The sequence below is a fragment of the Odocoileus virginianus genome, chromosome 26, assembly GCF_023699985.2.
Source record: "Odocoileus virginianus isolate 20LAN1187 ecotype Illinois chromosome 26, Ovbor_1.2, whole genome shotgun sequence".
Taxonomy (NCBI): Eukaryota; Metazoa; Chordata; class Mammalia; order Artiodactyla; family Cervidae; genus Odocoileus; species Odocoileus virginianus.
Window position 1 is genome coordinate 41,366,112 of NC_069699.1, and position 27,957 is coordinate 41,394,068.

General features: G+C 38.7%; 1 protein-coding gene across 13 annotated transcripts in view; it reads left to right on the top strand.

Annotated features, from left to right (window-relative positions):
* Positions 1-27,957, top strand: part of ERC2 (ELKS/RAB6-interacting/CAST family member 2) — a 971,398-nt gene that overhangs the window by 260,472 nt on the left and 682,969 nt on the right. For all 13 annotated transcript variants that reach the window (XR_011483727.1, XR_011483728.1, XR_011483729.1 and 10 more), the window contains one exon: positions 26,325-26,399. Coding sequence is in view for 10 of the 13 variants with exons in the window: in XM_070455889.1 (XP_070311990.1) it covers positions 26,325-26,399 (75 nt within the window). In the remaining 3 variants the exon portion in view is untranslated. The remainder of the gene's footprint in view (positions 1-26,324; positions 26,400-27,957) is intronic.

Sequence of the window (27,957 nt, forward strand, 5' to 3'; positions counted from 1 at the left end):
CTCTTAGGAACTTAATGATAGTTTAATCAAGTCAGGGAGTTGCTGGTGATTCCATTCTTGATAGACTCTGATAACCTGGTAATGGGCAGAAATGTTTTCTCAAAGAGGTTGAGGTTTCAGCTGCACAAAGAAACATCTCTCAGGAAATGTGAGCCCAGGTGCAGTACAGACTTGTGTTTTGCCCAAGGTCTGTCTTAGCTGGAAGGCCCCAGAATCCTTGGACTTAAGACATGTGTGATTTCAATGTCAGTGGTTCTGGAATGCGTTTTATTTTTCCAAAGCAATTAGTAGCACAGACTTGGCTGCCTTTTAAATGCTTGAGTTTAGAGATGCTCAGAATTCTCTATTATGGTTGCCAACTGTCCTTTCTTCTAGTTTGCAGTACAATCATATATGAGTTCGAGTTCCTCAACTAGGACATTTTGGGAGGCTTTATAGAGATACAAAATCATTATAATCAGATTTTGTCAATTTACTGTTATAGGTATTTGTAAGGGTGTATAATATGTTTTCAATAATTAAGAGAAACCAATTTTCATCCTCAACATGTGACATTTTTATATCCCCCTAAAATGCACTGCAGTTCATGGTAAGGTAACTTAAGGCTTTCAAAATGGAAAACGGAGTTTTTACCTGAGGACATTCTTGGTTACAAGTGGTTATTAGGGAAAGTGATTGCAGACTTCAGATAGTGCCAGCAGGCTAAATCCTCCTGCTCCACTCAAATGTCTTGTGGTATTCTGCCTAATAGTGGAATACAAAGATGGCCAAACCAATGTTCTGATGGCTGTTTTGATCCAGGGATTGGAAGAAGTTATGTTTTTGCAATTTGATTCTAAGTTAATGGCAACATTTGCTTCTTGTGTAGCCAAGCATGTTAATAAAGCACCCTTTCTGAAACTGGTCCAGAGAACTGCCTTCCAGAAGCAAAGAGGAATTCTCTAGAAACACATTAAGACTTTATGCTTCTAGTGTTGTAAAGAAGTTGTTCCATAAGAACTAATTTTTTGTGCGTAAGAGTATATTTTTAACTCGCTGATAGCAAAATGTATGTACCTGATGGTTACCTACTGTCTTAGTGTGTGTGTGTGTTTAATAGAAGTCACTTAACAGCCTGGGTTTCTACTTAGGGTGTAGCCTGTTGTACCCACTGAGGTGAATTGACTTTGATCATTCCTCCCCTGGTGGCAGAGTTGTGGCTGTACAGATAGATAGATTATGGAGTGTTGGGAAGGGATACTTAGCTAGGTTTGTGTTTTAGGAGATGCTTTGAATTGCGTTGTTCTTTTTTTCACTAATTCTAATCCTAGTTCCTTAAAAAAGAGAAGAAAATTATGGAAAATGGGTTTGGGTCATGCTGATTTCTTGCACTCCCGGAATAAAGTTTTGGTAAATATACAGTTCTCTTGAGAAGACTGATGTCAAAATGACTCCATCCCATGTTTTTTAAGTAAAAAAAAGAAAGAGCATTGTCATATAGTTCATATAATAAATAATGATAAGCCTACAAATAATAAACTTCCATGAGAAAAGTGTATACTGGGAACAGAAAGGACACAGAGGGATTGGTAATTCTGTTCACTTGATACATGCTAGATGGTTTGCTGAATTTAATTCTTGAGGCATCCAGTCAAGGTTTTGTAAGGAGAGCTGAACTGGGTGTTAGTGAGATGCTAGTGAAGATAGGGTGAGGAGAGAAGGGAAAACTAGACAGAAGGACTGAGGAGAGTTTAGGTGAAGAGGAATATGGCAGCAAGAGTGACAGGAGTTCTGTGAGATTCGGTGGTGTATCTGAGGGTTGCTGAGCTCAATGAGATTACATGATAAGACATTTAGCACAGCCCCTGGTACACAGTAAATCCCCATTAAATGGCACCTTAAAAATAAAAGCTGCTTCCAGTGGTGTGCTAGTAAAGGTTTAACAACAGGCTCTTAGAAGGGAGGGGAACCCCTGATTTGTTGCCTTTGCATATTTCTGTGGTGTAATTATGCTCGCTATGGCTGATTTTAAGCTTCTGACACAATGTCTTTGAACTCAGAATTGGGAATAAGTGCACCATCAGCTCTCTCAAACTGGAGCAAGCCGGTTCCAGCCCTCCTTTGACTCCTTTCCTCTTGTATGCGATGCTTGAGGTCTTTGCATTCCTTTTTTTTTTTCTTCTTTTTTTATATCTGAAGGTTATTTTCCTCAAGTCACCCTAGCCTAAGCAGCAGAAAATCAACTCAGTTACTAAAAGACAAATAGTGTCAATGTGACATATATTATTGGAAATAATGGCTAAGCTCCGGGGTATGAATTTTGCTTGTGGAAATTTCTGGACTCACATCTTTGGCCAAGAGCCTGTTGGAGTTTTAGACAGGAGAATAAGAATGGTTTTTGATTCCTGGGCTGAGTGAGGGTGGCCCTGGTGGGAGGAACTGACTAATGTGAGTTGTTAGAGCTTGGAGAAAAGTAAGAGCTGGGGGGCGGGGAGGATATTTTTGTTAGCAAAAAGATACTAAGTCTTTTTCAGGTTTTTTTTTTTTTTTCCTGATGAGGATTTGAGTAGGCAAAATGCGTGGGAAAGAAGAGAACAGTCCAGAATTCTGTGTAATAGAGGAAAGTAGAAAATGAGGATGGAGCAGTCCTTAAACCTACTTGCAATTGGAATGTCACGGAGAAAGAGTAATAAGGATGAGGAAGAACCTTATTCACAGTTGCTCACCTAATATGCTGGCCGTGGCGCTGAGTGATGTACAGGGCATATTGTTCTTTTCCTTGCAGCAACCTTGAGAGATAGATACCCAATCAAGTTGGAAGTTTAGAAATTATCCTTGATTGTTCGTCTCACCCACTGCATCCTATTTGTAACCAAGTCCTGACGACTATACCTCCACTTACATTTCACAGCCATTTGACTCCTCTCTGTGTCCCCATCTAACCCCCTGGTATAGGCCACTATCATCATTCACTTCTTATCTGATATCCTTAAGTTCATAGTTCCTCCTTCATTCCTTTTCTACATGGCAACAAAAATGATACTCTTAAAAGTGCATGTTATTCTCTTGCTTAAAAGCCTTCCATAGGTCTCTATGACATTTACAGTGAAGTCTAAACTCCTTCCTATGATATAGTCTTTATTAATGATGTCCCTTGCTTTCTAAGCTCCAGAATACTGATCTGTCAGTTTTTTAAGCGTTCGCTATCTTTTCTTTGCCTTTGTCTAAAATCCCATTCTCTCTACTTCCCTTTCCTCTGTTGGGTTCTTTCTCATTCTTGAGGTCTTTGTTTAAATGCCACTTATTAAGAGAAGGCTTCTTTGATCTTGTAATTCAAAGAGATCCTACTTTTCTAATACTCTCTCTCTCTCTCTGCACCCTGTTTCCTTCTTAGCATTGTCTATTTAATTTTTAAAATGTGCTTCTTTAGCTTTCTTGCCCCCAGACCATGGGTGGATACTATGTCTCTCTTGTTTATCATGGTTTCTTCAGTGCTGGGCACTGTGCCTGTCATATAGTATATGTTTGATAAACATCTGCTGAATGGATAATGAAACTGTGCCATAGTCCAGGGTCACTTGGGTTGTATGCTATTGCTCATTCTCTCTAGTGAGTGCCTAAGGTCATCCCCATTTCCTCTCCCATCTGGCGCCTTCTGTTGTACAGTGGCCTTGGGGGCACTGGGGGTTGAGGTTTGGCCTGCAGTGTCCTTTTAGCCTAGATCCAGTCCCAGGGTTACCCCCTGACTTTAGCCATCATTCATTTGCTGAAAGTCCCTAAATCTGGGTCTTCACAGCACTCTTACCTCACCTCTCGCCCATGTTTCTAATGTCAGTTGGGCACTTTTTGACTGATCTCCAAGTGTTGCAAACATAGCTTGTACAAAACTGAATTCATCAAATTTTGTTTCTCTGTGTTCCTCGTCTTAAACAAATGGCACTTTCATCTGCTCAGCTGTCCAAGTTAGTGATCTGTGCATCTTCCTCGGGGAGTTCTTCTTGTCTTCTATAGTAGGTCAGTGAAACCTGCCACTTTGAACCTCTGTATCCTCCAACTCAGGGCCCTTCTTCCGCTACTTACCATCTTTACCTTAGCTCAGGTTCACTGTCTTCTTTGACTTACTGTTGCAGCAGCCTCCTCATGGGTCTCCCTGCTTCAGGTCAGGTCAACTCCAGTATATTCTAAGGTATCTATCTAAAATGCACATCTGAGCAAGTCACATCCTTTTCAAACCCTTATATAGCCTCTCCTGGTGAGAGGAAGTTCAAATTCTTTGCTTCTTCTGGGCTCTGTGCTTCCTATTGTGTATTCAGAGAGGACAAGTCTCCCATTTTCTTGTCACAGCCCCCTTTTTATGTCTTCTCTTAACTCTTCTTAGTTGTCATTTTTCATTTGTATGCACACATACATGCAAATGTGTTTATTTCTGTTAGTTTCTATGATGTCTGATTGTAAATAGTTCCTTAGGTAGCCGGAGCTCTAGGAATTGATTAGTGTTTCTAGATGTATGTTTCAGATTCCTCATACTGGAAGTCAGGACACAAGCATGTCTTCCTTGTAAAGTCTTGTGAACCCAAATGCCAAGAATTTTCTGAAAATTTTGAAAGTATCTTGTTTGTCCTTTTGTTCACTTGCTGTCACCATCATCCTCAATAATAATTAATACTTGCTGAGCAAATGGTGAATTGGAAAATATTAGTGGATTTTGAAAATCATCTAATTGGGTCATGACCAACATGATTTAAATAAAAAAGATCAGAACAAAATGGAGTAGAATAGAATTAGAATTCCTCATATCGAATACGTAGAGGAATTGTTTCAAGAAACTTTTCATTTCTGTTTAAATTCATGTTGTTATTGACTGCTGTTGCTGTGAGCAGCCCACCCCCCAGTTCTTCATGGGCACACAGCTGGACTGCATTTCCCAGGTCCGCTTATGTCTGGCCGTGTGACTAAGTTTTGACCAGTGGAACAGGAGCAGAAGTGAAGGTATATTCACTTACTTGCATGCCCTCTAGAAACCTTGACTCAACTCGTCATTCAAGATGGTTTCTAAAGTTGGAGGCCTATTCTAAAGTGTATTTCAGAAAATTGCTATAAAAAAGTTTAGAAGCTTTTGTATTGTAGCATTTAATTCTAATAACCTTGTGAAGTAAGTACTAGTAACATTCCCATTTTATAGACACTGAAGCTGAGACACAGAGAAGTTAACTTGCTTGGTCAAGGTCACAGAGCTAGAGGTTAGTGGAGCCAGAATCCAGGCCATTGGTCTACAGAGCTGGCATTTCCATCATGACGTGTTATCTCTCATGACAGTGTCTGTTTCAAGCACAGCCAATACCAAGAGCTTTTCTCACACCTGAGGTGACTGGTGCTCAGTTTCCAGTTATCTTTTCCCATTGTTTTGAATCAGTTTTTATAAACGTGATCTCTACAGACACTGTGAAAATACTTTTGTGAAATATGACTCTGAAGTCTTCAAAGTGTCGTGTTGGGGATTAGCAGTGTTATTCCCAGGGATTCTGATGTGAGTCTGGCTGCCAAAAATCCCTTCCACTGTTTTGGAAAGGACAAAAGGTGGGGGGTATAGTCCCATTTATAGGGGAGTAAGGGTAATTTCTAACATATGGCTCATGATTTACTATCTTGAAGAAACTTTTATCTGTGGCTCAGTAGCTAGGCCTCGTCAAGCCAAAGATGATGAAAGTGTTTATGAGGAATGGACTTACTAGTTCAATTATTATTTCAAGGGAATGACCAACAGGAAAATTATACCATTGCAGTTTTTAGAAGCTAGGCTCCAGTTGTGTCTTTGTGGACAGCTTGATTGTTTCAGAGCAGTTTATTCAACTTCCATTATATCTTCTCAATAACTCATCTCAAGAAGTTTTAGTCTTTGATATGTTAAAAAAGGAAGGAAGGAAGGAAGTCATCTGTCTTGTTACTCAGCAGTGAATTTAGACGGGAACAGCCTGACTGTATGTGGTTGTCTGGACTCCATTGAGAATGGGATGTATTCTTAATATACATTAAATTTACCTTTTGTAGTATTTCCCACAATGTATAGTGTGTCCTGTTTTAATTAAAGAGAACACACACACTCATATACCACCCCTACTGCACCCCCAGTATATCACACTTACACACATTCATGGAACAAAGGTCTGGAAAGCAAGTTTATACGAGACTATTGATAGCTGTTATCTCTGATACTAGGATTGCAGGTAAATTTCACTTTTCCCCCAGCATTATGTGAAAAATACATAAGCCCCCCAGAAGCCACTTACCACTTTTGGTGGTGGCTTTTATGATCAGCATTTTGTCTTTTAATGTATGTCCCCCTTCACTCATTACCATCTGTAGTGGGACATGTGAACGTTCGAGTTAGGTGTCAGTTCAAAGTCTGTCTCTTTGCTCCAAGCTGGGTGCTTGAGACGAACTCCTCAATAGCCAGATCTGAGTTTTAAAATGAAAATAATGCCAGTTACCCTGTGAGGATTAGAAATACGGTGATGCCTGTCAGCAGTTGGCATGGGGCCTGGCCCGAGTAGGGATTCAGTAAACAGCAGCTGTTGTTATTTTTCTGCTCATCCCTCACATTGTCCCTGTCCTCTCCACACTCATGGCCTCCCTTCTCTGCAGGCCCCCATTCCTCAGTTATTGAAATAGCTCCTGATGACCCCCACCTTCCTTGAACTCCCTGAGCTGTTGCCTGTTTCATTTTCACTGGGAGTGTTTCTGATCTGGTGATTCCTGACACCCACAAACTAAACTTGAACAGGTCATGTCAGTTGGCCACCCCTTTACCTCTATTGCACCCCTAAATTTACCTCTGTGCCAGGTTAGTTCATGTGCTGATCTGAAAAATGGACCAAACAACTTTGCGTTCCCCTGGGGCTTTTGTGACGTTCAATACCGTAATGTCTTAGAAAGTGCTGTCAACTGGAAAGTGCAGTATGCACCGACATGGCTGTTCGTGGTCTGTGTATTTGTTTCCTTGGGCTGTTGTAACAAATTACCTGGTGACTTAAAACAACATAAATTTACTTTTTCACAGTTCTGGAGGGTAAAAGTCTGAAATCAGCAGGGCCATACTCCCTCTGGAGACCTTAGGGGAGAATTTATTTCTTGCTTCTTCCAGCTTCTTGTGGTTCCAGGCATTCCCTGGCTTGTGGCCGAACTTCCTCCAGTCTCTGCTTGCATCTCTGTATCACCTCTTCTGTGTGTCTGCGTCTTCCTCTGTCCTCTGTCTCAAATCTCCCTCTGTCTTTCTCTTGTTAAGACACTTTTCATCAGATGTAGGGCCCAGCTGGGTAATCCAGAATGATCTCATCTCAAAATCCTTAACTTAATTACATCTGCAAGTATCTTTTTTCCACATAAGGTAACATTTGCAGGTTACTTGGATGACATGCTTTTGGGCTGGGGGTTGGAGGATGAGCAACATGTAACCTACTATATTCTATTTTCTGAAGTTCATTCTTTCACTCTTCAAACAAATATTTATTGAATACCTGGTGTTTGTTGGGGACTTCCTTGGTGGCTCAGCAATACTTTGGCCACCTGATGCCAAGAGCCAACTTGTTTGAAAAGATGCTGATGCTGGGAAAGATGGAACGCAAAAGGAGAAGGGAGCGGCAGAGGATGAGATGATTAGAAAGCATCACTGATTCAATGGACATGAATCTGAGCACACTCCAGGAGATGGTGGAGGACAGAGGGGCATGATGAGCTATGGTCCATGGGATCCCAAAGAGCTGGCCATGACTTAGTGACTGAAGAACAGCAGCAGCTGTTTGCTGGGTCCTTGCCATGTGCTCAGATATGACAGTGATCGAGATAGATGCTTCACTTGCCTTCGGGGACCTCACGAACCTGGTGGGAGAAGGAGATACTAGGCAGTGAAGAATTTGACCAGACTTGATGGCTACTTTGTTAGATAATCTTCCCAAATGAATTAAGCTTCCCAGATCTCAGTTTATCATCTTAATTCACAAGATGATAATGAAGATCAAATAAGACCATAAGTGTGGAATTGTCCTTGGCCTTGACCTGGCACTTTTATTGCTGTGACTTCGCTCATACTGTCCCTCTTTTGGACTCTGAATTCTTACTGCACCATCACAATGTTGTGAGTCTTTGGGCAGGTTACTGAACCTTTCTGAGCCTCTCTTTCCTGAGCTACAAAATGGGGATAATGTTAATAACAGTGCTACATTGGGTTCTTACTACAATTGAAATAAACTCATGCATTGCAGTTTAAAGAAAAAACAAGTGTGTATAAATTCCTAAAAGATGAATGCGCATTTTCTTTAGTCAATTAAAAAAGTGTAGATTCACAAGAAAGTAACATGAAAATTGCTTATGATCTTACCTGTAACTAGTCTCTGGTAGCATTTTGGTATATATTCTTTATGTCATTTTTTCAAAAATATAATGTTTATTAATACTAAACTATGCACTGTCCTGAAAACAACTCTTAATTTATTGTGAATATTTCTGTACATTAGTGAATTTTCTCTCCCAACATCATTAATAAAGGCTGCTAGTTCATCATATACCAGTTTTGTAAATTAATAGAACAAATATACACAGATTTTATAAAATTGGGGTAGTTTTATAAGCAGAGGCAGTTCAAAAGATGCCTCTGCTTTTGGGGCCCTTCTTTTGGGAGATGGATACTGGCCTTGGCTGTACTGCTTTGTGGGGAGATCTTAGGCAAACTGTCTGATACCTAGAGTGAAACAGTCATATTTACTGGAGTCTAGATTTATCATCTCCCTGTATCCCAGTCTCCAAAGCTCTCCAACTCTCTACTTGGCTGTCGCTGAGGCCAGTGGGTCACCTTCAGGCTCAGCTCCATCCCAAGTTAAGACTCCATGGGCCCTTTCATTGAAGGGAATTCCCTTGATTCAGCTCACACAGTAACAAGTCCATCTTGAATTGATTCATATTTCTCCATGGCCTCAAGTCTGAGACCCATGTATCGGAAAAGCATGATCTCTGCATTCAGGGAAGTCTGGGTTCAAATTGTCTCAGCTGCTCACCCACCCCATGACTTGAGTAAAGTCATGATTCTGTGATCCTTCACTTTCTCAGTGTTGAATGGGAACAATAATATGCCCCTTAGAGGTTTAGTATAAGAGTTAAACATTGTCTTAAATCTCCTAAAGCATTGAATAAATGGATAGAAGCAAGAAATAAGTGGATAGAATATGAGATTAGTGCAACATCTTTCTTGGAGTTTATGTATTTTTTAAATTTATCATTTCATGCTTACCATATGCCAGGTCCTGTTTCAAATAGTAACCTCATTTTAAACATGGATGGAATTTAAGCCAGTCGACTAGACTTAGTAAACAGTGATGAGTATCAACAGTTAGGCTGGTACTGTGGAGTTATGTTAGGCTTTGGGAGCTACTGTCTTCTCCACTTTTCTAGGGCCCCATGGAGGATATACACATACATGTGCAGAAAGAATATTGGTAATCATGGCATGCTGCAGTCCATGGGGTCGCAAAGAGTCAGACATGCTGAATGACTGAACTGAACTGAATCATGGCTAAGAGCACAGGCAAGGAATTGAATCTCAATTATTATGATAGGCCACTCAGCTCCTCAGTTTCCTTGCCTGTGAAATAGAAGGAATTGTGATAATTGAAGGACACAAAATGTGCAGTTTAGCACAGTACCTTGTACATGAAAACTAAAATGTTTGTTATTCATGTCCACATTCTAATGGAAATAAAAACAAAGTACATGATGAGAAGGAAGAATTGGTATGTGTGTGTAGCTTCTTGCAGTACATTAGATTTGAACTGCACCTTTGAGAGGTTGTAATGGGTGAAAGGTATATAATAGAAGGGACAACCTGGGGACTGTGTTGGTGGGAGCATGGATAGATGAATGTGACTGTATTCACAGGAGATATTGAAGTGGTTATGGTTGGGCAGGAGATCAGAGGATGATATGTAGCTTCTTTCTAGGAAATGACTTCTGCCTTAGGTTTGAGGCCATGTTGCCCCTCCCAGGGTCCGTGCTCCTTTTCCAGCTCCCTGTTCTTCCTGCATTAGCTTATGGTAATGCTCTCTGAACTCCAGATGGTCATGAAAAGTTGGTCACACTATTAAATACATGTTAAATAGCCAACATGTTGAACTATGTTCCAGTACTCTTCTAGGAGCCATTGCATACTGGACTTATACCTGTTAACTTATTTTATGCTTATACCAAGTGGGATGAGTGCAGCCCTTATCCCCATTTACAGATGAGGCCATGATACACAGAGTAGTCTAGCTCCCTACCTGAGGTTTTACAGCTGGTTGGTGGTAATGCCAGAAATGGTTTGCAAATCAGATGTCAAAAAATCAGTTATTACACTTATAGGAGGAAGAGACTACTGTTCTTAGATATGCAAAAAAAAAAAATCTAAAATCTCAATTTTTTTTTTAGATACAATGATCAGGGATCTCTGATTGTTACTCGGCCTCATACTTGAAAGAGAGTTTCCTGGCTAAGGTGTCAGATTCACACTGGAGATGAGCTATTTGAGGCATGTACTAGTGCCTCCTGTGTCTGGTTTTTGGTTTGTGCTTGTTGTTACTAATGCCAATCCTTTTGCTTCAGTTTCCTACTAGTGTAATATAATAATAAAGGCAGATGCAATGAAACATTCCAAAATTGCACAGAATCTGCTGTAGAGAAAGATTAGATGGTGAGGATTCTGAGCAGATTTAGAGTTGACTTGTAAACAGTACCGACAGGTTTTGTTCAGCATCTGAAACCCTAAAATGCTGATCAAGTACATAAATGGTGGTTTGAAAGGCTCCATCTGTGATGCCTGAAAGCCAAATGTTTGTAAGTCCCACAGGGGAAGCCAAAGATCACTTGTGGATAGGGCACTTCTCTGGGGAGATTGGCTCTCTGCTTATTCACGAGAGACTTCTACTCTGTCCCACACAGTTATGGTCACGCCATTTCTGATTCAGGAACATCTTTGCTTGATAAAGTGGCTCAGAGTGACTGAAATGACTGACTAATTTTTGGCCCCTTTAGAAGATGTGTAAGGATGGGTGGACTCTACCATTGTCAGGTTGCATGTGGAATGGCCAGTTCTTGGCACCATGTTTTAGGAATGAGATAGAACATGGAGCTTTTCTAGAAAACGGTCATCAGGATGGTTCTTATTTGGTTCTTGTGTTCTACCATGAATGGCTGAAGGGCCTGGAGATATTTCAGGTAGAGAAGAAAATTCTGTAAGAGAGAGATGTGGCTTGCTTTCCCATACTCGGGGTGCCTTCTTAAGAAAAGAGCTAGATTTGTTCTTTGGAGGCTGCATGTCAAGAGTTGGCTGAACTTTTGAAGGGTAGCTGTGAGTAAAAAAAAAAAAAAAAAAAAAAATCTCAGATTTGTTACTCAGTGGTCTGGTCTGGTCTTGGGTTGCTCATTATTCTCTGAGGCTTGAGTTTCCTCCTGACAAGTGGGGATAAGATTAGTTCTTGTCTCCTAAATTTGGGTTGAGGATTAGATGAGATATTTTATGTCAAGTACTTCGTCCAAGGCTTGGGACATGGCAAGACCTCAGTGAATGGCCTGCATGGATGTTATTAAATTTTATGTAATGAAGAACCAGATTGAATGGACGAGAGTAAGAGGGAGCAGATTTTGAGTTGATGTATGTAAAGAGAAAAATTGTCAACTGTCTGTGTTACTTTATGGAGTTGTGACTACCCAGATCTAAAATCTTTCAAACATCAGCTCAGTGACCTGCATCAGGGATATGAAGAGACTTGCACAGTGTGTGAGAAGCTGTACCAACTGGCTCCTGTAGTGCTTTCCAGTTTTATGAGCCCTCAGTATCTTACACTGTAAGGTTTTACTACGGATGGGTATTTGAGATGAAAACCTGCAGCAGAAGAAAGACTGTGTCCTTTTTTGTGAAAATGTTACCACCACAACCACAGCGTGTTCCCTCGTGGTCTAAAGTGTGGCATGTGTCTCCAGCCAGGGAAGTCTTCTGCGTAGGAGCCGCCCTCTGCTCCTGTGATGTGCAGCCATCTGGACCGTGGGGGTGTGCCGGGAACACGCTGTTGATTCATATGCCATCCCCTGCTGGCAACTCTAAAATGGGCCCTCTGGTTGGAGCTGTGAAGCAGCCAGGCCCTCCCTCTCCCACGCCTTCTCCAAGTACTTGAGAAAGAAAAGGACATGAAAAAAAGTGTATAAAGATCCAGGAATGTGGAATGATGGTTGGGTGGTCCCTGAGGGTAACTGGACAGAAAGCCAGTGACTTTCCTCAATCTAGTTAGAGAATTTGTGACCAGAAGTATGATACCCAGAATTATGGCTCTTAAATGGTGATTTGAGGAGCCCTGGAATTCCTAGAAGGTACTTCAGGTATCCCCACAATGGAGTGGAGGGGCTCCAGGCCTTTCCTCTCCTCCAACCCCATCAATCAGAATAGACTCCACTTTTTTTTAAACTTCTTTATTCTCTATCTTAGCCTCTTTCCCAACAGGTGTTTGCATGGCTGGCTCCTGCTCATCCTCCAGGTCTTAGCTTGCATGTTCCCCATTCTGGGAGGCCTTCCCTAATCACTAGATTAAGATTAAGGGGCATGATAACAGGGAAAAATAAAGTTACCTTAACTGATACTACAATTCAGATCTAAAGAATCAGAAATCTGACCACATTTTCAGCAAATATCTGGATCATAGAGTCTCCTCCCCCATTTTATCCATCTCAGTATCAATTTATTGCTATTGTTTGTATAGTTCTTACCTTCTGTATATACTTGCAGTTTTTAATTTGTTTCTTTTCATATTTCTTCTGCCTATCATATCAGATATTAAGCCTCATGATGACAGGGACCAATCTGTTTTCTTCCTCCCTATCTCTAAGATCTGTCACACTGAAACATAGTAGATACTCAGTTAATTTTATCATCTGTGTGTGTCTGTGTAATGTAAAATTTTGTTTGGGAACAAAACAAGCCTATACTGCTAAAAGAGTTTTAAAGCTAGTTACCAGTTATCTAGACTAAAAGAAATGGAATCACATCTTACCCTCTCCATGTTGGTTCACAGCAAAGCTGAAGTTCTATGTACAACCTCTGAATCATGAACTGTAGCACATGGTAGTTTTGCTTGACCTAGACTCCCTGGCATCCCATTTACTAGGCCAATGTGCCCATCTTCCAGTAGCTGTGGGTGGTGCTGCCAAAACTCACACCTGTGATCTTTGCTACAGATGTGTCTTCATGTAACTAGACTTGCTGAACTTCCTCCCTTCCAGAAGTGTCCAGGCAGCCACCACACAGTGATTAACTTGAACAGTTACAGAAGCCCAGCCTCCTGGCATCAATTGAGGCAGATTCTGGGGCACAGTTGACTCCCAAGAGTTCCCCGAAGGCTCAGGCTTGATTTCCTTTCTTTCTTTCTTTTTTTAAATAGTACAGTATGATGTTCAGTTTCAGGTGTACTACACAGTAATTTGACACTTGTATACACTATGAAATGATCACTGCAGAAAATCTAGTAACCATCTGTCCCCATGCCAAGTTATTGCTATATTATTGATCATATTCTTTTTGCTGTATACTATATCCCTGTAGCTTATTTTATAAATGGATGTTTAGACTTTAAAAGAATGTATTACAGTAACTTATTTTTAATTCAAGTATAATAGATTTACAGTTTGTGCTGTCCAGCACAGTCAGTCAGTTATACACATAAATGCATTCTGTCTTAGGTGATCTTTTCCGTTATGGTTTATCGCAAGCTATCACAGCTTTAATTCCCTTTACCTATTTTGCTTCCACCCCTACCCACCTCCCCTTTGGCAACCACCTTTTAGTCTCTGTATCTGTGAGTGTCTTGGTTTTGTTTTTTAGATTCCACATATAAGTGAGATCAAATGAGTTTATCTCTGTCTCACTTATTTCAGTTAAGCACAGTACCTTTCAGGTCCATCTGTGTTGTTGAAAATGGCAAGATTTCACTTTTTTTTTTTTTTTTTTTGGCTAACATTCCATTGTATATATATCCCACATTTTCTTTATCCATTCATCTATTGCTGGACACTGGTTACTTTCATATCCTGGCTATTGTAAATAATGTTGCAATGAACATTAGGGTGCATCTATCTCTTTGAATTAGTGTTTTTGCTTTTTTTTGGTGGGGGGGGGAGTAAATATCCACAAGTGAAATTGCTGGGTCATATGGCGGTTCTATTTTTAATTTTTGGATGGATCTCTATACCATTTCCCTAGTGATTGCCCCAGTTTCCAGTTCTACTAGCAGTGCACAAGAATTTTCTCCTCTTCACATTTTCACTAACATTTGTTATTGGTTTTCTTTTTGTTGATAGCCATCCTGACAGGAGTGAGATGATAGCTCTTTGTGGTTTTAATTTGCATTTCTCTGGTGATTAGTGAGTATCTTTTCATGTGTCTGTTGGCCATCTGCATGTCTTCTTTGAAAAAGTGTCTCTTCGAGTTTTCTGCCCATTTTTAAATTGAGTTGTTTTTTGGATGTTGAATTGTATAAGTTCTTTGTATGTTTTGGATATTAATATCTTAACAGATATATCATGTGCAAATATCTTCTCCCATTCAGTAGGTGGCCTTTTTGTTTTCTTGATGGTGTCCTTGCTGTGCAAAAGCTTTTTAGTTTAACATAGTCACATTTGATTATTTTTGCCCTTGTTTTCCTTGTCTGAGAAGACAAAGCAAATATATATATATATATTTATAGATAAGATGAATATCAAAGAGTGTACTGCCTGTGTTTTCTTCTTGTAGTTTTATGGTTTCAGGTCTTATATTTAAGTCTTCAATCCATTTGAGTTTGTTTTTGTATATGATGTGAGAAAGTAGTTCAATTTGATTCTTTTGCATGTAGTTGTCCAGTTTTTCCCACATTATTTACAAGGCTGCCTTTTCCACATTGTGTATTCTTGTTTCCTTTGTCATAAATTAATTGATCATATAAGCATGGATTTATTTCTGTATTCTCTGTTGCATTCCGTTGATTTACATTACTGTTCTTGTGCCAGTGTAATGCTATTTTGATTACCATGGCTTTGCAGTATAGTTTGCAATCAGGGAATATGATATTTTGTTCTTCTTTCTGTTGATTGTTTTGGTATTTCAGAGACTTTTATGTTTTCATATAAATCTTAAGAATATTCATTGCAGTTATGTGAAAAAATGCCATTAGTATTTTTATAGGGATTGCATTGAATCTGCAGATTGTGTTTGGTAGTATGATCATTTTAACAGTATTAATTTGACCAGTCCATGAGCATGGTGTCTCTTTCCATCTGCTTGTATCATCATCAGTTTCTTTCATCATAGTCTTACAGTTTTCTAAGGAGTTTTATAGCTTTATGAGTCATCTCCCTCTTTTTTTTTAGATTATTCTTAATAATTTCATTCTTTTTGATGCAATTGTATATGAGATTGTTTCATTAATTCTGTTTCTGATAGTTAATGTATAGAAATGCAACAGATGTCAGTATATTTTGTAATCTTCAATTTTATTGAATTCATTTATTCTTACAGTGTTTTGGATTTAAGACTTTCTGTTTATAGTATCATGTGTTTCTTTGTAATTTGAATTCCCTTTATTTCTTTTCCTTGTCTGTTTTCTGTGGCTAGGATTTTCAGTATTATGTTTCTTGCCTAAGTAAGACTTCTGATACTACATTGAGTAAAAGTGGTGAGAGGGGGCATCTTTGTCTTGTTCCTCACCTAAAGGGAATGCTTTCATCTTTCCTCTGAATATGATGTTTGCTGTGGGTTTGTCATATGCAGATTTTATTGTGTTGAAATATGTTTCCATAATACCAACTTTCTTGAGAATTGTTATTATAAATAGATGTTGAATTTTGCTATATGTTTTTTCTGCATTTGTTGAGGTGATCACACAATTTTTAGTCTTCAGTTTGTTGATGTGTTATATCACATTGATTAATTTTTGGATATTAAAACATCCTTGCTTCCCTGGAATAGATCACACTTTATCTTGGTGCATGATCCTTTTAATGTATTGTTGAATTCTGCCTCCAGTTAGAGTAAGTTCTGAGCTTTGCATATGCTCATGTGATTAGGTTGTATTCACCCAGATTATCTGGGATATTCTTTCTATTTTAATATCTATAACCTTAATTATATCTGGAAAGCATCTTTTGCCATGTAACATAATATATTCACATTGGAATGGGTAGCCATTCCCTTCTCTGGGTGTGGCTCAAATGGTAAAGAATCTGCCTGCAATGCGGGAGACTCGAGTTCAATCCCTGGGTCAGGAAGATCCTCTGGAAAAGGGAATGACTACCCACTCCAGTGTTGTTAGAAGGAGAATTCCATGGAAAGAGGAGCCTGGTGGGTTATAGTCCATGGTGTCGCAAAGAGTCGGATACAACTGAGCGACTAACACTGATTTTCTTTAGGATTGACTGGTTTTATCACCTTGCTGTCCAAGTGACTCTTTTTTTTTTTTTTTTCATTTATTTTTATTAGTTGGAGGCTAATTACTTTACAATATTGTAGTGGTTTTTGTCCAAGCGACTCTTAAAGAGTCTTCTCCAGCTTCACAGCTCAAAAGCATCAATTCTTTGGCCCTCAACCTTCTTTATAGTCCAACTCTCATATCCATACAATACTACTGGAAAAACCATAGTTTTGACTATATGGACCTTTGTCAACAAAGTGATGTCTCTGCTTTTTATTATGTTGTCTAGGTTCATCATAGCTTTCCTTTCAAGGAGCAAGTGTCTTTTAATTTTGTGACTGCAGTTACCATCTGTGGTTATTTTGGAGGCCAAGAAAATAAAGTCTGTCACTGTTTCACTTTTCCCCCATCTATTTGCCATGGGACTGGATGTAATGGGACCAGGACTGGATGGGACTGGATGTCATGATCTTAGGGTTTTGAATGTTGAATTTTAAGCCAACTTTTTCACACTCCTTTTTTACCCTCATCAAGAGGCTTTTTAGTTCCTCTATACTTTTTGCCATTAGAGTGAAACCATCTGCATATCTGAGGTTGATATTTCTCCTGGCAATCTTGATTCCAGCTTGTGATTCATCCAGCCCAGCTTTTCACATGATGTACTCTGCATATAAGTTAAATAAGCAGGGTGACAATATACACCCTTATCTACTCCTTTCCCAGTTTTGAACTTGTCTGTTGTTCCATGTCTGGTTCTAACTTTTGCTTCTTGACCTGCATACAGGTTTATTACGAGACAGATAAGGTGATCTGGTACTCCCATTTCTTTAAGAATTTTCCACAATTTGTTGTGATCCACATAGTCAAAGACTTTAGCATAGTCAATGAAACAGAAGTAGATGTTTGTCTGGAATTCCCTTGCTTTTTCAATGATCCAGTGGATGTTGGCAATTTGATCTCTGGTTCCTCTGCCTTTTTAAAATCCGGCTTGTACATTTGAAAGTTCTTGGTTCATGTATTGTTGAAGCTTAACTTGAAGGATTTTGAGCATTACCTTGTTAACATGGAAATGAGCATAACATTCTTTGGCCATGCCTTTACTTGGTATTGGAATGAAAACTGACCTTTTCCAGTCCTGTGGCCACTGCTGAGTTTTCCAAATTTGCTGGCATATTGAGTGGAACACTTTCATAGCATCATCTTTTAGGATTTGCAATAGCTCAGCAGGAATTCCATCACCTCCACTAGCTTTGTTCATGATAATGCCTCCTAAGGCCCACTTGACTTCACATTCCAGGATGTCTGGCTCTAGGTGAGTGGCCACAGCATCATGGTTATCTGGGTCATTATGACCTTTTTTGTATAGTTCTTCTGGGTATTCTTGCCACCTCTTTTTAATCTTTTCTGCTTTGGTTAAATCTTTGCCCTTTATGTCTTTAGTTGTGCCCATCTTTACATGAAATGTTCCCTTGATATCTCCAATTTTCTTGAGATATCTAGTCTTTCCCATTCTATCATTTTCCTCTGTTTCTTTGCATTGTTCACTTAGGAAGGCTTCCTTATCTCTCCTTGCTGTTCTCTGGAACTCTGCAGTCCCTTGCTGTGCTCTGGAACTCTGCAGTCAGTTGTGTATATCTTTTTCTTTCTCCTTGCTCTTAGCTTCTCTCCTCTCAGCTATTTGTGAGGCCTCCTCAGACAACCACTATGCCTTCTTGAATTTCTTTTTTTGAGGGATGATTTTGATCATCACCGCCTGTTCAGTGTTACGAACCTCCATTCATAGTTCTTCATTCACTCTGTCTACCAGATCTAAGCCTTTGAATCTAGTCATCACCTCACTATCTAATCATAGGGATTTGATTTAGGTCACAAATGGCCCTTTTCCCTACTTTCTTTGATTTAAGGCTTAATTTTGCAATAAGAATTATTGGAGTCACTTAACTCATTATTTCTGTCTCCAGAGTACCTCATGAAGTTGCAGTCAAACTGCTCTGTAAGGTTGCATGCATCTGAAGGTTTCACTAAGTTTGGACAGTCCACTTCTATGATGATTTATTCATCTGACTGTTGGCAGGAGGCCTCAATTTCATGTCGTGTGGGCCTCTCCATAGGTTTCAGCTTAAATGTCCTTATGACGTGGTAGCTGGCTTCTCCCAGAGTGAGTGACCCAAGAATGTAAGCAAGAAGAATGCCATGATGTCTTTTATGATGAAGCCTCAGAATACAGTTACTTCTACTGTATTCTTTTTGTTAGAACTGAGTTATTAAGTCCAGTCTTCAGGCACTACAGGTTAAGATATTTAAGCTTCATCTTATAAAGGGAATATAAAAAATTTGTGAACATATTTTAAACTCCCATACAAAGATTTGGTGTTTCCTTTTTTTTGAGATTGCTAGGTTGATTATTTTTAATTTATTTAATTTATTTTAAATTGGAGAGTAATTGCTTTACAATGTTTTGTTGGTTTCTGTCATGCAACAGTGTATACATATGCTCTCTCCCTCTTTTTGAAGATACTCTAGACTAGGCGTTGACAAACTTTCTATAAAAGGCCAGATAAGATTTTAAATATTTCTTGCTTTGTGAGGCCATTTTGTCTCTATTATAACTGCTCAACTCTGCTGTGAAATGAAACCATATGAAAGTAACCATAGACAGTATGTAAGTGAATGGATATAATAGTATTTCAATAAAACTTAATTTACCAAGATAGATGGTGGGCTGGTGGGCTGTAGTCTGCGGATTCCTACTGATAAAGAGATGGAAAGGGTAGAGGATTATTCTAAGCAGAAGAAACAGAATGTTTCAGAACATAATTATTGTTCATTTAAGAGTATAAAGATAGCAAAAAAAAGAGGTCTTTTTCATGTACTAGAAAGTTCACTGCAAAATTGTTTATAGTAGAAAAACATAGAAAACATATTTACACATACCAATTCTGAAGTCATAAATATTATTGAGATTAAAAACTAAAATGCAAAGCTTTGTACAGTGCAGACAGCTGTCATTTATGTAAATGAGAAAACAATGTATTCTATTGTTAGATTTCACTATTTATGAGGACATTCATATGTAGTAAATGCAGAGAACATGGATGAGAAGGATAGACACCAAGTTTAGGTGATGGTTTCTCTCTAGAAGAGTGGAAATGGTGAAGGTTGAGGGACTTAGTTTCTGTTGTGTTTCTGGCTTAAAATTTTTTATAAATAGAAGTACCCGCAGCATAAAATTTGCCACTTTAACCATTCTTAAGTGTACAGTTCAGTAGTATTAAGTATATCCACATTGTTGTGCAACCAGTCTCCAGAACTTTTCCATTTTGCGAAATCAAAACTCTATACCCGTTAAACAACTGCATTTCCCCTGTCCTCAGGCCCTGGCAATGATCAGTCTAGTTTTCGTTTCTATGAGTTTGACTGTTGTTGATGGCTCATATAAATGAGATCATGCAGTATTTGTTTTTTGGGACTGCTTTTTTTCACTAAGCATAATATCCTAAAATTTCATCCAAGTTATAATAGGTAGATGAATCGTCTTATATCCTTTTAAAGCTGAGTAATACAATGTGTGTATATATATATATATATATATATACACACACACACACCACATTTGATTATTCATCCATCTGTTGAAAGACATTTCAGTTGCTTCCACCTTTTGGCTCTTCTCATAATGCTTCTGTGAACATGGATGTACAAATCTAAAACAGAGTTTTGATGAAATAAATGATGAGTAAATCATTGTGCAATATAGTAGCCTGAGCAAATCTTAGACCCTAAGGGTTTTTTTTTTATTTCTTCCATTTCCCACAGCACATTTCAGTCAACTTTTACTCACAGTATCCACCAAAGCTACTCTGGTCAAGGTTATTAATGTCCTGTGTGTTGCTGAGTCCTATGACCATTCCTCTGACCTCATTCTATTAACTGCTCAGCAGCAGTTGATAAGGTGGTCATTCCTACATCCTGTGTTTATCTTCTCCACTTGATTTCCAGGATACTCCTCTCCTTGTTCCCTTCCTACCTCTCTTGTTTTTTTCCTCAGTCTTCTTTGCTGACTCTTCCTCACTTCTCAGACCCTTTCATGTTGGAGTGCCCCGGACTCAGGCCTATAATTTCTCCTCTACTCTCTATGCTTAGTCCCTAGTTGATTTTATCTAGGCTCGTTGCATTAACTGCTATGTATTCACTGATATCAAATTTGTAATTGTAGCTTTTACTTGTCCCTTCAAATCCAGCTTATCTATTCAGCCACCTACTTAGCATCTCCACTTGAGTGTCTAATAGCATCACAGACTTAAAACATGCAAAACCCAGTGATTCCTGTAACTCCCACTTCTCCCTAGTTTTCCCTGTCTTGGTATTCCACCTCCATTCTTCTTATTGTTCAGGCTAAATGCCTTGAAGCCATACTTTACTTTTCTCTTTCTCTAGTCCAAGGCAGTCTTCATGAAATCAAGTGAGCCTCACTTTCAAAGCATATCCAAACTCAATTCCTTGCCATAGCCTTCTCTCTGTCATTGTAGTCCAAGATTCTTTTGTCTGTTGCTGGTTTTTTTTTCCAGTTTCTTCTACTAGGCCCTATGATTTTTCTCTTACCTCCCTCCTCAATCCAAAACCATGCTTCAGGTCAGCAGCTGGAGGAATCCTTTAAGAATGTGCATCATATCCATATCATGGTTTATCTTTCCTCAGAACCTTACAGTGTCTCCCCATTTTCCTCAGAGTGAAACTAGTATCCATACAGTGGACCCTAAATATATACCTATCTTCCCATCATCCCCTACCCCTGAATTCTGACCTACCACTTTCCCCATCCCTTATGTAGGTAGTAGGCAGGTATGCAAGCATTTGCTCTTTATTATCTTTGCCTGGAATATATGCATAACTAGTTGCCTCATTTCCTTTAGATTTTTGTTCACATATCACTTTTTCCTGAAACTTTCCCTAATCACCCAATTTAAAATGGCTATGAGTCCCTCACCTCTCAAAGGTCCTGTTCCACCTTTGTGACCTATTTTTAAAACACTTATGACAAACTGTTTTGGTCACCTTTTTAAACTGTTTTGCTTCTCTTCTGTTGGAATTTGAAGTGAAAAGACAGAGGGGCTGGGATTTTTTCTGCTTGGTTTACTGCTATATTATCTATATCCCTTATATCAAATTGTTTTTTGTATATATGAATCAGCTGTATCTTAAGACTGATCTGAGTTGATGTTGAGATTATTGAGTTTCTTTCCTGTTGGTTTCTCCAACTAGTTTTATTCCTTAAAAGTAGCAATTAAAAGATACAGCTTCAGAATCTTCTGTACTCTTACTTGAAATTTGAGAACATGCTTGCAAATGCTTTCATGGGACTTTTGGGGGTAGATAATAAAAGGCCATGCAGTCTCTGGCTCATTTCTTGGAATCTTTGCACTTCAGTATAAGAGGTTGGAGGACCCTGGGGCTGCCATGCTGTGAGGAAGTCCAAGTCACACGGAAAGGCCATATATAGTTGCTCAGATTTAGAATTTCAGGTAAGCCTGGCCTTCAAGTCATTTTCTAGCCAAGAAAGCATACAGGTGAAGAAGCCATCTTGGAAGTGGATCCACCAGCTGCAGCTGTTCCAGCACCCTAATACCATGCTTTAAAAACCAGCCTTCCTTGCTCTGCCTGTTATGAGTTTCTGACCCAGAATTCATGAGCATAATAAAATGGTGATGATTGGACACCACTAAATTTGGGGTGATTTTTTTACACAGCAGTAGATTACCAGGATGGTAAGGTGGAAAGGCCAGATATAAATAGTAAATTACTTTTGGATAGATAGTTAAGTTTTGAATTTTTTTCTTTTGTCTGCCAAAGAAAGTATATGGTATGTGCAAATGTTATCCTGTCAGGCTCATCTTGGATGCTAGTGTCCATCCAGATTAACTCACTAGACTTTAGATTCTCGTTAACTGCCAAGAAATGTCATCCTGATGAACCACTTGAGGTTTCATGTTCAAAATTCTCAGTTCTTGTTATATTTCCATGTTGATCACCTGGAGGAGCTGGCAGCTTTATACCAGCTAAGGCCATCCTAGTCATTAGATTATAGAAAAATAACCTCAGCATCAGTGTCACAGTGAAATAGCCAATTTTCTTCTTTTTATTGTTTTTGAAATGAGAATGGGTGTGATTAGAACTATCCACCAGAGATCAGCTTTTCAGAATCAGCTGCTATTGAAAATCTGGATGTTCTCAGATCTGGAAGGCCAATAGAAACTCACTCATAAAGCTTCTTTTACTTATCAGAAAGGGGAACATGACCAAAGTCTCAGGTTAGGACTGGACACGGTCCTGACTGCCCATCTCCATGAAGTGCTCTTTTGTCTCATTAAGTGGTTTTTAGCCTGTAGTATGGCTCAAAGGTGAACTTCTTGGGTGCTGGACCAGGCCCTGTGAACCAGCTGAAATGACATGGCATTTTGTTGGTTTATGCTTCTGTATCCATTTCTGGGGATAATCCATAGCTTCCGACTGATTCTTACAGAAATCACTGACCCAGAAAAGCATAGGAACCGCTGAACTTGATGTTTCAATATTGTCGTTTAAAAACTTACAGAGTAAGTAAAATCTTATTTTCCCTCATCCCTACACCCAGATGCTCCTGGGGAACTTCTTTAGTTTTATTTAAAATCATTGTCTAATGGGTGCATCTTTCAGATGATTAAGGATTGTTGTAGTACCAGCAACCAACTCATCTTACTCTAAGTTTAGAAAAATTTGGCCAGCACTCACATGTTGAAATCACTTTGCTGTAGTTAAAGCATAGAGAGCTGGGATCTCTACATATAAAGGCTGAAAACTCTGAGACCAACTTAATACAAATTCATTTTTCATGTGCACCACCATCCAGTGTGGGTGTTTAATAGGCTTTTCACTTGGTATTTCAGGAACCCAGGTTCCTTTCATCTTGGGGTTCTGCCATCTTCTTGGCTCTTGTGTTCCTTTAGCAGCAGGCAGAAAAAGAGGGAGAAATGAGGACAGAGTAAGAGATTTTTAAGGCCTTGAGTTCCTCATTTTTACCCATATTCCACTGGCCAGAAATAAGTCACATGGTCTCACCTGAAACAAGGGTGGTGGTGGTGGTATTTCCAACAATAGCTCCACGCTAATGAAGAGGAACACAGATCTTTATTGGGCAACTGATCCTTTCTGCTACAATCAGAGTGTGCTTTTTAAGGATCCCAAATCTGAGAGATGAATAAAGTGGCTGAGATGGGACTTTTAGGCAATCCATAAACTGGTAAGGAATCTGTCTGCAATTCAGGAGACCTGGGTTTGATCCCTGGGTTGGAAAGATCCCCTGCAGAAGGGAAAAGTTTCCCACTCCAGTATTCTGGCCTGGAGAATTCCAAGGGGTTGCAAAGAGTTGGACCCGACTGAGTGACTTTCACATAAAGTCTTCATGTGGCTCATAATCTTCACTTACCTGACACCTTAAGAATTAAGGTGATCCTTAGAAACTGTGAAGTCTGAGTTGATTGAAATATGTTTAAAATAGGAAAATTACAATTCTTGGGTAATTGGAAATTTTATTTTTTTAAGGAGTGACTGAGATTTGGGGCTGGTTTTTGAACTGGTTTATAATAGGACTTGTATAGTCATAGCAAAGAGAACTCTGTTTTCATTTTTGCAAAACTATTGCTACAAGTTTAGCTTTGTTATTGCATGTTTGCCCTTAAAAATGTTTTCATGCTTGGCAGAAATTTTAGCGGCACATGTTTTTTGCCCTAATGGTTTTTATTTTTGTTGTGTTGCTTCACAATTATTTTTGTTTGTTTTATACAAGCTTAACCTCTCTCCTTAAATTATCTTATAATTTTTATTCTGAAAGTTTACTGGCTATAGTATGAAATTATGAGTTTCATTCTCAGTTTTTTTAATTAAGATACTTTTGATACCACATGTTATTGGAGTTGTTGACCTACCTATGAAATGTATTTCTTCTGTGACTTACTGTGGAACAGTTCTGGCAGGTTACTTACTTTCTGTTTTCTCATCTGTAAGATTTTATTGATCCAGTGAACTCCAACAATCTTGGAAATAATGTTGAGGGCTAAGTTGACTTTTTATTTTTTAAAGACTGAATTCGTTATGTGATGTATCTGATAATATACTGAAATTGGGTTCAGTAATACTTGGACTCATTCCGTACAGAAATATTTTAGGGGGAAAAATGTCCTAACTGATGTTGAGACCATTTTGAATAATGCCTGAGCACCAATTCTAATTCTTCTCAAAATCAAGGTTGAGAAGTAGTTTTGCATAGCTCTGCAGATTTGTGCCAGTGATGCCTTTGAGGAGAAAATATACTATAGTCCAGAGGTGTAGCAGTTATTCCCCAGTACTGGTCCCTAGACGTATGCACCATGGTCCATGACCATGGTCTTCTTGAGCTGCTGGGAAATAAGAACAAAGTAATAGGATATGGGTGAAAGGTTGCCTGTTTTGTTAACCCTGGAATCCAGGGAAGGATCATCTTTTTTTCTGTGACTCTGTTCTGAAAAATTTCTTTCTTGATGAAATGTTCTTTCTTAATGAAATGGTGATGATAATAGATGTTAGTAATGGTGGAGGTAGGGTTATTTTTAATGTCTTTACTTGGATAAAGCCAGATATTATATTGGTCCTCTTCTTTAACACTCAAAGTTTTTCTTTTCCTTTTTTAAAAAAATGTTTGTGGTCCAGTGGAGTGTAAAGTCGCTCAGTCATGTCTGACTCTTTGTGACCCCATGGATGGCCCATGGAATTCCCCAGGCCAGAATACTGGAGTGGATAGCTGTTCCCTTCTCCAAGGGATCTTCCCAACCCAGGGAATGTAAAGATTTAGCACTACTCCATGTTGACGTTAAATGACTTTTCTGGAAGCAAATAAATCTTATAGCATTATCCATTGGTGTCTTATAATTCAAAATAAGTCTTAATGTAATTATTCCATAGGTGAGTAACTGTACCAGCAATTTTGACATGTGTAAGCATTTTTGTTTATTCCTGTCATTGGCTACTTTCATAAAACTGTTGATAATTATCATTAAGGAAAATAAAGTATTAACTGAACGACTTTATCTCTTCTCTTCTGCCAAGGCTATCTTTCAGTCTTGATAGACTTTTTTTTGGAGACATACAAAAAGTAAGCCTTGAAGCTTAAAATTGTAATTACATTTTTTTGCTTTTTATCTATAAAGAATTTCTTGAGTCTATATCTGGCTTTAACCATTTTTCTCCCTTCTAACACTGTTGATATTAATGCCAGTTTTAATTTCTTGGCATCATGAATGCACAAACATATCACACACAGATGTGGTTTTGAACAAGGACTGAAACTGTAAATTAGGAAGCAAGAGATTCACAGGGTTTCATCAGACCAATTCACTGCAAAAAGTGACACAGTTGTACTGAAAATGTTTTAAATTGCTCATTTCAAACCTACTTCAGTAGCAAAATACCATGCGTGCAGCAGATTTGCAACCACGTTAGTCATTTTCTTTCCTCTGTTTCCTTGCTGTGTTTGTATTGGGAGCACAGAGTAATGTAATTTAGTAAATTATGATTTGATGGCTGGGCAACAGCCCCAGTGTTGAACAGTATTTGGATTATGATTACTTGCTGGCTTTGTCACAGTTGACATTAATTATTGATGGAAGTTTCAGAAATAGCGCATGTGCCAGGAGCTTTTCACCGGATCGCATGCTCCAGGCAGCAGGGATGCTAACGAGGGTGGGGGAAGAGGCACCTGTGGCTTGTTTATGTCTGTACACTGCGAGCCTGGACCGGGTGGGCTGAGTGGTACCTGTGCAAAAGTCATGGTGTAACGGAAGGATGAACCGTCAGGCTTATTTCTATCGTGTTCCTCCCCAGGAATTACACCGAAGAAGCCAACTTCAGCCGGAGCCAGCCAAGACGAAGGCTCTCCAGACTGTCATTGAAATGAAGGTAGGAGCTATTCACATTTTTCAAAAACAGCTGTTTCCCCGGAGTTTGTTCTAAACTTGATGGTGACTAACACAAACACATGAAATGTACAGTTGTGTTTTTCCTTAGGCACCCTAATGGGTGCTTTTTCTTCTGGATTTCTTTTTTCTTTTTTGCCTTCTTGGGTATATTTAATTTATTGGCCCTTTAATGAGGATGCTTTTTCTGGGCAAAAGAATAAAGGGCTCAAGTATCCTTTGGCAGAAAGGAGCTGGCTTCATTTCCAAAATGTAGCCAGTGCTTTCAATCCTAAGGGAGGTTTTGTGTGTGCTTTAAAAGTAAATTTCTAAAGCTAGAATAATTCTTTTTTCTTCTTTCCATTCACATGACAATGAAAAGACACCTTGAGAAACTAAGATTTGGCAAAGATAAGTTGTTTTTTGTGCAGTGGAGGTGTTAAATAATTAAAATTATGCTATAGCAAAATTTACTTTTCAAAGAATAATAACTTTCTTATGACTTCAGTATTTTTTCCTAAGTCTGAAATTAATAATAATTTATCAAATACAAAGTACTCTATTTAACTGGGGGAGCATAGAGATATTTAAAAGAAGCAAAGATCCTCCTGGATGGATTTAGGACATCTAAAGAATAATGTAGTATATAATGATGACTGAGCCATTAAGAAACCAATCTATGAAACCCAGTTGCTCTGTCAGTTTATAAAGATTTGAAGTCTTTTACTTTCAGTTTTTGCCAAAAGGAAGCAAATAGTAGAGTATTTCTTGTAAGAATAAATAATTATTGATTTTTACTTCCGTGAAGAAAAAAATTCATAATGATGATGTTTGCAATTTCAGTATTTCATGCCTAAGTATAACATTTGAGAGTTTGCTGGTCACCATCTTTCTACAAAAGAATTCTAAAGCTTGCTGATAGGGTAATGATTTTTCTGTCTCAGAACACATTATTTTGAAATGTCTGCCAAAAACTTCCCAGCCGTGGGGGAGGAAACTAATGCAAGCTACTGAGTTCCTGGCATTACAAGTCTAACCTGAGTTTTGTTTTGTTTTTTCCCTTGTCAATGACAATGTCTTCATCCAAGTGGATTTTTTTTTTTTTTTGAAATAACGTAGAACATTTACTTTAAGACTTTATGTCTCCTGAATGAGGTTACATGATTCATGGTACTTATAAATACATTTGCAGCAAATTGATTTGAAAAATATTATCAAAGGGATCAAATGCCAGTAAGGTTAAAAAATAATTGCTAATCTTGACTCATTGATTCTTTTTGGATTTGCATAATTTTGACTTATTTTGTAAATAAGCTTCCTATTCTACACTTCTAGGGGAGTGTAGAATCTTGTAACAGAGATTTCTTCCTCACTTCACATTGGAACCAAACTTGAAACTTGGCTAAGGCTTAAAGACACACACACACACACAAAACAATAGAAAAGGAAAAAGACAAGACAAAAGATTTTATTTCAGTTTTCTGTGAAGAGTCATTCAGTCGCCTTTCTACCTGCCTCCATACCTACCTCCCCAGTTCCAACACAATTAATAATAGAAGAGG